Below are 13,474 nucleotides of genomic sequence, written 5' to 3' on the forward strand. Positions count from 1 at the left end.
TGTAACCACAGTGGTCAACACTTATGTCACATGCAGAAATAAGTCATGTGATGGTATTCAGTGGTATCTGACCACCAAAAGATGGAATCTATCATTGGAACAGGAGAGGGAGGCATCACTGACAATTCCCCCACTGGACTTCTCTCACTCTGCTCAGAGCAGACTTAGTGAAATGCAGGGAGTTGCAGTAGGGTGATTGCCGAAAATTCTCTTCTTCCTCTGCTCCACTCATAGGGTTAGGTTCAATCAGTGGATGGACACCATTTGATACCACTAATACAGTCCAAATGGCTGTGACTGTGTATTCTGGCATCCTTACACAAATAATAGGGAGCGTATCTGTTCCCAACATGCACTCAGGAATGAAAAAATGCAAGTCCATGTTTCAAAATACACATGTCTTTGTACATGCATGTGGTTCTGCATGTATAAAAACATAACATGGGGATGAGCCTTAACCATCAGTGTTGGTAGGAAGCTGCACATGTTCCCAAAGACTTGAAATTTTCAGTATCCTATACAGTGAATTAAGTGACTCCAAGTCAGGACCTTTTCTTGCACTGTTCTCCTCCTGTTCTTAGGTTCACATATACAAGACAATCCTGCATCCATTTTTGGGGGTACAACAAGTGTGAGAAAGGCAACAGCACAAGCATATGTCTGCCATGTTTTTAAAGCCTGACGTTAAGAGTATAGCAGCAATTGTCAATTGCATGAAGCCATGCAGAGGGTAGGTCAGGTTCCCATCATTGCTGAAGTTTTACTGGGCTGGCAAGAGTTCACTCATCATTCAGTGTAGCCCAGACCTTAAAAGCCTTTATAGCACAAAGCACTCTCGTCATATTTGCTAATGCACTGAGTCCCTGATAATATGCCATGAACATCAAGCAATAATGGATTAAAGTTCACGCACTAGGCTGGCACACAACAAAAAATAAAAAATGGACTTTTAGCAGCACTGTTAGTTCTGAACATAATCAAAATTGTTTCTATGTTTTAACTAAGAAGAATTGCCCATATTTTGTTTCAGCTAAGAAGACATATCCAAAACACAGAACAGGGTAATCTTATCAGGGTTGGCCTTAGCTACGAAGTCTAGAGAGGCTCTGTTCTGCTCTCCTGAGTGGGTCTGCATCTCCTTCGCCCCATTCCCTGATTGCCCATATATTCTACCAGACAGATATCCCCAGCTCCATTTCCCCATTAGTAACATCACTACAATCCCCTATACTGCAACTGGTTTCTCACAAGCATAGAGACCAGTAACACTGGGTATTCAGCTTCTTACTGCAAGATTACTCTCCCAATATTTTTGCTAAACGTGTTCAAATCAAACATCTACTGCCATTCAATGCCACTTACTGAAAACAAAAATGAAAGCATCAGTTAAACTTAATTAAAATAGAGAATATTACCAATGCAGCAAACAAAGCAACAGTCACAGCTTGTTCTTTTCCTTCTAGACACCAGAGACCTACACAAATAGCACCTTGTTTCAGAAGGAAAACAAGAAGGAACATTGGTGGAACTGTCTGGAAGGCCATTAAAAGCCCCAGGACAAATGTCTCAACTGCCCAATGACTACAATTAATATTTTTCCCAAAGGAAATACCATTCCAATATCAATAACCAAAGCAGTGCATTTTTAGAGGGAAAGGATTTTCACTGACAACATTTTACCACTTTATAGGACTAGTAAAGGTAAAAGTACCCCTGCCCGTACGGGCCAGTCTTGCCAGACTCTAGGGTTGTGCGCTCATCTCACTCTATAGGCCGGGAGCCAGCACTGTCTGCACACTTCCGGGTCACGTGGCCAGCGTGACAAGCTGCATCTGGCGAGCCAGCGCAGCACACGGAACGCCGTTTACCTTCCCACTGGTAAGCGGTCCCTATTTATCTACTTGCACCTGGGGGTGCTTTCGAACTGCTAGGTGGGCAGGAGCTGGGACCGAATGACGGGAGCTCACCCCGCCGCGGGGATTCGAACCTATGACCATGCGATCGGCAAGTCCTAGGCACTGAGGTTTTACCCACAGCGCCACCCGTGTCCGTATACTTTATAGGACTAAGTAAGGGTAAACAGTTTTCACTGTTGACTATGGCAGCAATTCTAATTCCCACCTGGGAGTGGCAAGGCTGAGTGGAATGGCAGAGCCCTCACTGCACCCGATTGGCTGAATTTAAAAGAGCGCCTTGTGAAAGAGGTATCAAAATTCAAATCTTCTGCATTACAGTGGTTTGGGGGGAAATTATGATATGACAGATTTAAGCTCAGTGATGCTGCTGAGAAGATAGCACAAAAATGAATACAACATGATGTTTAAACTAGAGGTGGAAAACTTGGGACTCCTCAGATGTTGCTAGGCTGCAACTGCCACAATTCCTAACCATTCCTCATGGTGTTTGCGAGTTGGCAGTCCAACCACATATAGAGAACCACAGGTTCTCCAACCCTGGTTTGGACTATCTGAACAACAAACTTTCACATAAGACACAAACAGCACAAAATACAAATATAGAAATAACAATGTCCAAAGGCTTAACTTGCAATTTGTACTCAATTCAGAAATGAAAGTAAAAAATGAACCACAAAGGAACAATAATACATTTAACATGGTGTCTGAAGTATATTTCTGGAAACATCTGAGTACTGGGGCCATGTTGCTTTAGAATAAAAAGGGCTCTTGGGTCAGTTTATTGATCTTGCAAAGAAGAATTTAAAGGGTAAGGCACAGCGTCATCAGTACGTTGATGACACGCAGCTCCTGTGACATATGAAACAGGAGGTGCCTGACTCAGCAATGGACTGGGTGAAAGCCAATAAACTGAAATCAAGTTCTAGCAAGACAGAGGCCCAGTGTCAGAGTGGTTCATTAAAAGAGGTAAAATGCAAGGAGAGGAGGAAGCCATTGGGGTAGAGGGCATATTGGAGCAGGGGAATGGTTGATGTGAAAGGGGTTCAGGGCCCTCTTCTGCTGCTTCTGTACTCCAATGGTCCCCAATGGAAACAGCCTTTTCTTCAGCCACATGAACCACTGGACTATAATGACATAGATTCATCTATTATGTGTCTTCTGGATCTGAAGTTATAGGAAGGGAGCAAACTGCTTCGTTCTCCTAGCTCTCAACTAAATTTCCAGCAGGCTTCTTCCAATATGCTGTAGATGGTGCTAGAAGATCACTAGTTTCCATTTTTGTCGGAAGGGACACTTATTTCTCAGAAATATATGCCAAACTATCCTTTATTGTTACAAATTCAACTTTACTGTAGAAATTTACTTTAATACATACAGAAAATTTTCATTCTGCAGCCACTTAAGTTCCCTACCCGGACTTTAAGGCAGGGTTAGACAAGCCTGTGTTCTGGACTATAACTCCTATCAGTCATAGTAAGCATGGGCAATGATCAGGGTTTATGGGAGTTGTAGTACAGAACATCTGCATGGCACCAAGTTGCCTATCCCTGCTTTAAAATCATGGAAGAGGAGACCTCAAAATACCTTCTAAACATTCAACTCGCCACCTCCTACTGACAAGCTTACTTTTGTCCAGGGATACACTTTTTGATCATGTACAAGAGCCTCCTACAAACACTCTGACTAGTCGCAAACTTCCTTTAAGACTTCTTTCTACTCCTTGGTCTGTCCTCTATTTCCCTCCACCCCACTCTTTCACTGTTGCTTATAAAACAAAGAACGACCTCTCTTTTTCTGTGAACGTGGGAATGATTCTAAACAATGCTGGGGAGGCAAAAAGTCTCAGTGTGTCCTCTAGCATCATCACAGATAGTTTTCCATGATATCAAAGGTGCTACTTACAATGTAGGGTATCTGCCCAGGGCTTGTTTTGATACCCTAGATTGTGAGTAGCACTTGAACCGCAGTTTAAGAAACCATATCTTCCTCAAAGCTGGGGTGGAAAGGGATAGGTAAGGAGGGAGTAGCACAAGGCTAACTCTTGGTGTGATCAACTATAGTTTATACTATAAACTATGCACTGTAGTAATTATATATGAACCAGGTTACATTGCATGAAGAATCCAAATGGAAATCTATCACTCAATTATATTGCACACATTTTATGGACAACAATCGCTCTGCTTATAACAGGATACACAACTAAACATCCAAATCATCAAAGCAACGGGCACAAACTAGTCTAAGTTAATCACTTCCATGTACCACAGAGGGACGCGGGTGGTGCTGTGGTCTAAACCACTGAGCCTCTTGGGCTTGCCAAACAGAAGGTCGGCGGTTCAAATCTCAGCGACGGGGGGAGCTCCCATTGCTCGGTTCCTGCTCCTGCCAACCTAGCAGTTCAAAAGCACGCCAAAAACTGCAAGTAGATAAATAGGTACCGCTCCCGTGGGAAGGTAAATGACATTTCCGTGCGCAGCTCTGGTTTTGGTGTTCTGTTGCACCAGAGGCGGCTTAGTCATGCTGGCCACATGACCCAGAAGCTGTCTGCGGACAAATGCCAGCTCCCTCGGCCTGTAAAGCAAGATGAGCACCGCAACCCCAGAGTCATCTGCAACTGGACTTAACTGTCAGGGGTCCTCTACCTTTACCTTTATGTACCATAGATTACAACTGAAATTAAGGGGACTTAACTTGTGACAGATCATGAGCAATGTGTAAAGGTAAAGGTAAAGGCAAGGTAAAGGACCCCTGGATAGTTAAGTCCAGTCGAAGGCAACTATGGGGTGCAGTGCTTATCTAGTTTTTCAGGCCAAGAGAGCAGGCATTTATCCAAAGATAGCTTTATGGGTCATGTGGCCAGCATAACTAAACCACAACTGGTGCAGGGAGGATTGTGATGACTGCCAAAGAGCACAGTGATGCCATTTACCTTCCTGCTGCAGTGGTACCTGCTTATCTACTTGCACTGGTATGCTTTCAAACTGCTAGGTTGGCAGAAGCTGGGACAGAGCAATGGGAGCTCACCCCGTTGCACAGATTTGAACTGCTGACCTTCTGATTGGCAAGCCCAAGAGGCTGACCATATATATTATGGAGATAAAAGCTACTCTTACAAAGGTTTGTTTCTCTAGGAAATGTGGAATAAAAAAACAAGGCTGAGGATATGTATATATATATTAGTATGACCTGACAGTCTAAAATACGAAGGGGATTTTTATTTCACAGAAACTTTCTGTATTATGTATACTCATTCCATTTGTCTGCTCACTAACATCAACACATCCAGAATCTATTGACTGCTAGCCAAAGCAGAATGGCAAGAATTTCCCCTGAAGCCTAACAGACCTTCTGCTTTACCGACTAACTTAACAATTATTACATAAAAAAAAAAATCCCAAATCTATCTGAGTTAAAATATAGTGAAAGCTTTCTCTGTTATTTCATTCTGGTGATGAGGTGGCAAACTGCTCAACTGAAACCCCAGCTGGATATCTGTGTTTTCCCATTTTCTTTCTCCAAACAAATATGAGAATTTTGCTTCTACAGAAAAAAATATGTTTGCAACTGGCAAAAATTGTGTGTGAGGGGATACTAAGCCATGCATTTATTGTCATAGTCCTAACCTGGAAGGACAGTACAAAATGATACAGTTGGCATCTTCGGTCAGTCAGAAAAAGATTTAGGGGGAAAAGACTCTTTCTGAATTAGCTACCTTAATTGCTCTATTTATTATATGCATCAATATAGCACTACTGTGCTTGATATAATTTGCAAATCTGACATGTCTTCCAATTTCTTAGCTTAGAAATATTCTTTGCAGACAGCCTTAGTTATCAAGAAAGTGTCTCTCTCTCCTTCTCTCTCTCTGAAGGAAAAACAAAATATCTTTGGTTTGACTGCTGCACATTATTTCCGCCATTGCAGGCTGGCTGCCACTGTCAAACACTATGTCTGTCAAAACAGGCATGGCTGCACGTACCTTATAATGTGATTCTGTCTCCTCTTCCTGAGTAGAACTGGAGGGAGATGGTGTAGCAGATTTGCTTCCGGGGGGTGATGGGGAACCATGGGTAACACCGCTCCTCAAACCCATCTGAGAAATCAGCTGTGACTGGCTGAGGGCACTCATGTGACCGGTATACATCCCTGCTCGATTGATCAGGGGAACTTGATGGTTGGACTCATAGGAAGTGGCTTCTGAGTGGACCATCTCCTGGATCTGAGTTAGGAGAATATTACTTTTTAATTAAAATTGTATTATATTTATTGTCTTATAAAAATTATATTATGATGCAGGCTGGGCATGGTTGTTACTGGGAAGTTAATCAACTGGCAAAAACTAATCTGTTCCATGCTGGGTAAAAGTTACTCCTAATTTAAAGCACTGAGATCTTTCTTCAATTATTTGCTGTTCTCAGAACGGTTTCATTACACAGAACAATGCAATGGATTACACATCTTTGTTTTCATTTTATTTTCAATTTGGAGAATATTTGGCAACATTTAGTTGCCAAATAAAAAGGTATACTATATGGTCAATATTAATATAAACTTATGGTATCTTAACAGGCTGGCAGTCCATGAGATTCAAATGCCATGCAACCCACAGGAAGGACTACAATGAGAGGTTGCTTGCAGCAGCGCTCCTCTGACAGTTGTCAGCAATGCTCAGTTGTTGAATTGGGACATGTCAGGTTTTGGGGGCAACATAAAGTCAAATTGTGTCAGCACAGTGCAGCAGGTTTGCCAATTGTGTCCTTACTGTTTCCTTTTCAAAATGGCCATACCATTTTTTTTGGAAATCAAACGTGATATTGTTTTTACTTTAAAAAGCCAAAGTCAAAACATGTGCTTGTATGATCATAAACAGCAACAACACAGGACTCTCTTCTTGAATACTTAAGGAAACATAAAGAGATGGAGACTCCAAATTTTGATCCAAAGGACCACAAAATATTTTGTAGTAACAGAATGTTAAACTTGATGTAGTAGAACAGTGAAGTCTGTTTTCTCAGTTGTGTGTGGATATTTTTTAAAAAAGAAGTTAAATAGTAATTTTAAACTTGATGAACTGGGGGCATGCTTTGAAAACAGAAAGTGAGAGGAGTCTGGAAAGAAGTTCCAAATCATGGGTTAGAAAAGGGAAACATCAAATTCAATTTAAAGAATGACAATGAATGCCCTATACAATTTTTTTTAGTATATATGTATTCTTAAAAAAAAATTATTGAAGACCAAATTCAGTGATAATAATGTCAATACTAATATTAATTTAAAAAAATCATTTACTTAATTCATCTGAACACATGGTTTTATTCCGTAAAATGAACAATCCTTGAAAATTGCATTGAAGAATTATAAACAACAACATCCCTACTCAAATTTGGAATTTCTGACCCATCCAGAGAATACTGTCTGCCTATGCAACCTATGCAAATACAACCTGCAACATTTAATATTTAAAAATGGGACCATTTTTGTAAAATGGAAACCTGCAACCAAAGACCACAAAGGGCACTAGCACTTAAATAGCTTGAGGCTAAGCTGTATGAAGTGAACCGGGTGGTGTGTGTGTTTTTTTAATATTCTCACTGGTAACCGTGTTTTGTATGTATCAGATAGGAGAAAAAAAAATAAGTTGGAAGTTATACACCATACTACCGTAGGGTTGTCTCTAGCTGGCTTGCTTGGGAATGAGACTGTTCTATATCCAAAATACTCAATATCTGCTCATTCTGGCTTTTCTTGTAATTCTTTTGAAACACCTGGTACTGTCTGCTGTTATAGACTATGTACCAGATTGACTATAAAGTTCCCACCTTTGCTTTTCACAGCAAACTCTCTTGCCCCATTTACAGCCCTTAGTCATATCCACTCTAGTTACCATCTAGTTTCCCAGGGGTGCCAACTTGAATAAAATATGGGGGGGCAGATAAGCCCTTCCCTGCATAATCCATCACATGACATGGTACACGCACACTATTTGAATGACAATGCACATCAACTTTGGGGCTGCCCAAACCCCTCAAATATTGAATGGGGGGGGGGGCGAAGACTCATTGACCCCATAGAGTTGGCTCCTTGTAGTTGCCATCTTCCCCTCAATCCATCATTATCTCTCCTTTCCACCACATGAGCAGCCTACTATTTTCGCCAGCACCTCCCTATTGCATTCAATCCCCATTCTAAGAAAAAAAAAAACCCAACCTTCAATCCATCCTGTCTCTCCAGCAACTATCCCTTTCTTTTTGTGTGTCCTCAGGTTGCAGGGGGTGGGGTGGTGAGGGAGAAGAGAAGTTCTAGTATGTGATCAGAAGTCATTCTGCTCACCCTATGGCTGTGTTGGATACAAGCTATGCTGCTTAAGACATCATACTTCTAATTCCACACCATGGTCCTCAAATGTGTGTGAGTGGGTAAGAAGGATCAGGTACAGGACAATTCTAACAACGGCTAAAATGGAACCTCTATATTCAAAGCCAATTCACCTCTGATGGCCAACGAATACAATAAAATGGGGAATATTATCACCACATTTCTCTTTTCCTTGGGTCTATCTGGCCAACCACTCTCAGGGACAGAATGCTAGGCAATTAGGACTTTTGGTCTGGCTTAGATGACAATTTTTTTAATTACAAAGAATTGAAAATGTGTTGTGGAGACTCTCTGCCCCTTGAATAACAAATGACGATCATATTCTGAGCTGCGACAGATTTTGAAGGAGCCAGTGAAAGGAGCCTACCCAAATGTCTTCTCAAACACTAACAATGGGGATCACTATTTAGTCTGGTCCCTACTCTATAATAATGTTAGTATAAATGACAATTCAGCTGTTTTCGGCTTAGCTTCCTCCTTTTATTCATGGGGCAATTTTAAAGGAATTAACAGATGGAAATGAGCAACAGACATCTTCTTCCCAAGGATGAATGGGAAACCCTACAACAGACTTAAGACAGGCAGAGAAGAAGAGTGGCGTCAGATACCCCAGGAATGAAGTATGGTCCCCCCAAATCCCAGAAAACCCAGTTGTCATAATTTTGGCTTTCTTTGCTGGATACAAAACCCCAGAACAACAGAGATCTGCCATTCCCATACTACCTATAAAAGTAATATCAAAGAATTCATTAGTTTGGTATGCCAGTAGAGCGGCAATGGCATTGGGACAGCACAGTTTCTCTACTCATTTCAGAGATGGAATTAAGCCAGATACTTAGGTACAATCAGATTCTCACACAGTAGAAAACAGCAGGAGGGAAATCAAACACTGTCTTAAACATTTCCCAGACTTTTTTGTGCTTTTTATATTAATCTGATTAATGTTAACATGAGTTTAAAGACCCAGGGCTTTATTTATTAACAATTTTCGTTTCCGATAAGCCCACTGAGGTGCAATCTCTCATTAGCAGGGGACTCCTGCCAACTCCATTAGCAGCTCGTAAAGTAAGAGATGTAGGGAAGAGCTGAGAGGGCTCAGTAGGCTTCAACAGAAATAAATCCAAATGCAGAAGCAGATTTACTGCTACAGGTCGGGAATCAAGAGCTTTTCTACAACACTAGACAGCATGTTGGGCTTAGATATTTAAAAGGCACTGAAGGGGGGAGCTTAAGGAGAATGGGGAACAGGCATGATTTTTACAAGAGCGGTTCACATCTGTTCTGTTTAATAAACATGAGGATTCAGTTTACATTTTTTAAAATTGTTGCATTTATATTCCATTTCTACCTGGCTCCAAAGGAGCTGACGCAGCATTTCAGCCTCCTCCAGATTGAAATGACATTCACACTTGCTTCGCAGGGCTGGTTCACACATATCTGCTCATCACTTGGGGATTATTTCAATGAGAGGATGGGAAACCCACCACCGAGAGAACTTTTCTTACCAACTCACATCACACAATGCATTTCAACTGAGATAAGCTGCCAGCTGATAATCATCTGGAGAGAACTCAAGTGTGTACATACATGAGTCCAGAGTATATTATTATATCAACTTATTAGCAATGACTCTATCCTAATGTCTAGAGAAAATGGCAAATTGCTCAAGAGTTACTTTGGATTTTTACTGTTTAATAAAAGCTCTTAATGCTGAAGATGATGGGCCAGCTGCTAAGGAAAATAATGTATTTTCATTATTTTACATTTAAATCAAGGAAAGTTCATAAAATATGTATTTTATAATTGTAGAAAGATATAATGTAGATTGTTGGGTTTTAAACAAATCTAAAATATCATTCCCATCTGCAGCTACATTAGTCTCTTGGGCAAATACTATATTAAGATATTTTTTAAAATTCTTATTATGGAGCCAGTAGACCACAACGGCTCCATTTATCCATTAAATATGTAATCATACATTTTCCCCCTTTAAAGTGCATATTATTTATGCAGCAGAGCAGAACCAGTCCATGAGTGTAATTATGGATATGAGACCTGTGCAGAAAATTTCTTATGAAAATTTGCAGAAATGAGTATGTGTTCCATCTAGCAACCATTAATAGCAATGGGGAGATTCCAGCTGAACACACTCAGTTTGGGATTGGGGCCTCACTGTGCTTTATGCCTCATGGTGGGTAGACATTGTTACTGACCCTCTCCCCAAATCACCTCTGGAGGGGTTGGGGAAATCCCAGAACAGATTTAGGAGAGGTGCCAAAGAAGAGAAGGAGGAAATTGTTCCATTGTGCAAGCATAAATCCTTGCAGTAATGGAGTATGAGGCTTAGTGCTGCTTTGAATACAAGCCATAGCTGCACTAAATCATTTCCAGTTGGTCAAACCTACCAATGTGGAAAAAAATGTTGTGAGGGAGGTGGGGAAGCAGTTGCACCTGGAGATGACTGCAGATTAGAAAGAGTGAGAGAAGAGAAAGACAATGAATATTAACATGGGACCATGAGTACCAGGGTACTTTCTAGCATAGCATAAACAAAACAGCCAGATTTGGGCCCAAAGGGTTTACAAGTTAAATTTTAACCACATTAAATAATGTCTCTTGGGGAGATAATTAGGGGAAAGTCAATGGTGGGGATGGAAGGTATAATGAACAGTAGCAATGGAAAAGGTTATTAATGAACCAAGTATGAGTGGTTTGTGTTAAATATGTTTAGGCTTCATTTGGCTTCAGCTAAAGAAGTGGACATTTTGAAACCAGACAGATTTCCTGGTGCACCTACCTCACAAACATGGAGGGGGGAAAGTGTTCTCAGATGTCACGTTGCAATGAATACTTGTGCAGTACAAGCACCATTAAACCCATATGTTAAGAGAGGAGAGATGCATAGTCAAGTATACCAGGAAGTCATATTCTAGAAAATACATGAAGGTGTTAAGGGATTTCCCATGGGAGGTGTGCAATCATGCTTCCGGACTGTGGTGAATATGTGAAAAATCTGCTGAGCATTTTACCATGGATTAACAGGAATTCTGACTCACTGTGATATCACCAAAGTAGTCCAGGATTATTTATTTCCTTTCCCTTGCAAGAAGGTAACTAACCAACAGAAAAAGTGGTGCCGTTCTGCCAAGGCAGCCATTAATGTCTCTCCTCAGTATAGCACATGCTCTGCCCCTCCATTATTATTAGCTACTACTGCATTTCTCTGAAGAAAACATTCTGGCCTGTCAAACCTGATCAAGCATTTTATATTTCTGCTTCTTTGGTGGACCAAAAGCTAAAGGTACCCCTGCCCGTACGGGCCAGTCTTGACAGACTCTGGGGTTGTGCGCCCATCTCACTTAAGAGGCCAGGGGCCAGCGCTGTCCGAAGACACTTCCGGGTCACATGGCCAGCGTGACATCGCTGCTCTGGCGAGCCAGAGCTGCACACGGAAACGCCGTTTACCTTCCCGCTGGTAAGCGGTCCCTATTTATCTACTTGCACCCGGAGGTGCTTTCGAACTGCTAGGTTGGCAGGCGCTGGGACCGAGCAGCGGGAGCGCACCCCGCAGCAGGGATTCGAACCGCCGACCTTTTGATCGGCAAGTCCTAGGCGCTGAGGCTTTAACCCACAGCGCCACCTGTGTCCCTTGGACCAAAAGCTACTCTCACCTCAAATCAGCAGTTCACAGGAACAACTTCCTCAATGGTAACAAATCAGAAAAGATATTCTGAGATACCTAATCTATATCTGTCACTCCTCCTAAGATTCTCCTCAGACTTTGCTAGAAATTCACTACACACACACACACACACACACACACACACACACACCTAATTACCACCCACTCCTCCTCCCAATTTGTAACTGTTCCTAATAAACTTTCATAGTGTATGGAAAATGCTTTGGAGAGGCGACAAATTTCTGGTGGAATTTGAGATGTCTTGTTCAGAGTAATAGCTATCTCACACAGGTGCCCAGCTGCTATTGTGAAATCAGTAAGCATTTAATTGAAACAAATGACTATAATAATAGTACATTATCCCTGCAGGCTCATAGCCATAACCGTTTTAATTATTGAGTTAAGAGTCAAACTAATTTATCCTTTAAAGTAACAGCCACCTTTTTGGTTCAACCGATCATCCTGTTATGAACACGAGGGGAACAGTAGGGAAGGATTTAGAGAGGGAGTAATTTATTTCTGTGGGGGTGTGTTTATCACACAGTAGAGGCTTCCTACAGCTATAGCTTTCAATCACTGGTTCATATACAGGCGCAGCTAGTTCACATTACTGTATTGTAATATGGTACTCTCGGTGGAAAGCCTGCATTCTGCACGGTGCTGAGAACCTTGCCAAGCAGAATGCAAGGTGAAGTTATTGCAGCATGGCTTCCCCCCCTTCATCTTTGCATGATGAACATCTCTTCTGAATGTGCCTAATTTTGAGATATTCCATCTTCTAGAACATGTGGTAACTTATGACATTAAAACATTCACCCTTAAGCCTGATTCTCACTGCTAAAGAAAGCAAGGCTACTTTAAATTAGGAAATTGCCTAATCTTAAAAACATTCATTATTAGGGCACTGCACACTTTGGAAGTCGAAGAACACCCCCATGCCCACGTTCCCCACAAGTCGGGTTACTTTTATTGCTTTCCCTCTCGGCTGCCACCCCATATTTGACACAAATCTGTTACTATTTTTTGGAGGATATTAGTGCAGCAATCTGAATCCCGTGTTTTGACGGGCTATGATCTAGTGTTACGGCACACTACTATTACTGGGGAAAGAGTCATCCAAACACAATTAACACTTCATTATGAAGATGAATCTCCACAGCCACTGTGTTAAGAAAAGCTGCTGGAAACAACGGAAAATGGTGTTTAACAAATGGGGAACGCCTCGTTAACGTACCAGGCTTCATCCATGTTTTAGAGCCGTAAATGAAACAAATGGCTTGGAGTTTGTTTTCACTGCAGATACCTGTAAATGTACATAAGGGGTGAGGTGATCTTTGATGTATCCCGGTTCAAAGCTGTATGGGGCTTTATATACTCAGATTATCTGTATTCACACGCTAACATCAATACACCAAATTTTTGACACGCAGCTGTAACATGCATTTCCCCCCCCCCCACTACTGGTTAGTCACCCTATCTCACTAGAGGAGAGTGTGCA

At 41.5% G+C, this 13,474-nt stretch overlaps 1 protein-coding gene and 1 long non-coding RNA gene across 10 annotated transcripts in view; one reads left to right on the top strand and one right to left on the bottom strand.

The window, feature by feature from the left end:
- Positions 1 to 13,474, top strand: part of LOC309373274 — a 104,315-nt gene that overhangs the window by 59,107 nt on the left and 31,734 nt on the right. The window lies entirely within an intron of this gene.
- TOX2 (TOX high mobility group box family member 2) overlaps positions 1 to 13,474 on the bottom strand; it is a 251,651-nt gene that overhangs the window by 44,491 nt on the left and 193,686 nt on the right. For 7 of the 9 annotated variants that reach the window (XM_081916974.1, XM_081916973.1, XM_081916970.1 and 4 more), the window contains one exon: positions 5,899 to 6,138. The exons of the other annotated variants lie outside the window; for them this stretch is intronic. In XM_081916974.1, the coding sequence (XP_081773100.1) occupies positions 5,899 to 6,138 (240 nt within the window). The remainder of the gene's footprint in view (positions 1 to 5,898; positions 6,139 to 13,474) is intronic. 9 annotated transcript variants of the gene reach the window in all.

This window comes from Podarcis melisellensis, assembly GCF_964234715.1.
Source record: "Podarcis melisellensis genome assembly, chromosome: 6".
Taxonomy (NCBI): Eukaryota; Metazoa; Chordata; class Lepidosauria; order Squamata; family Lacertidae; genus Podarcis; species Podarcis melisellensis.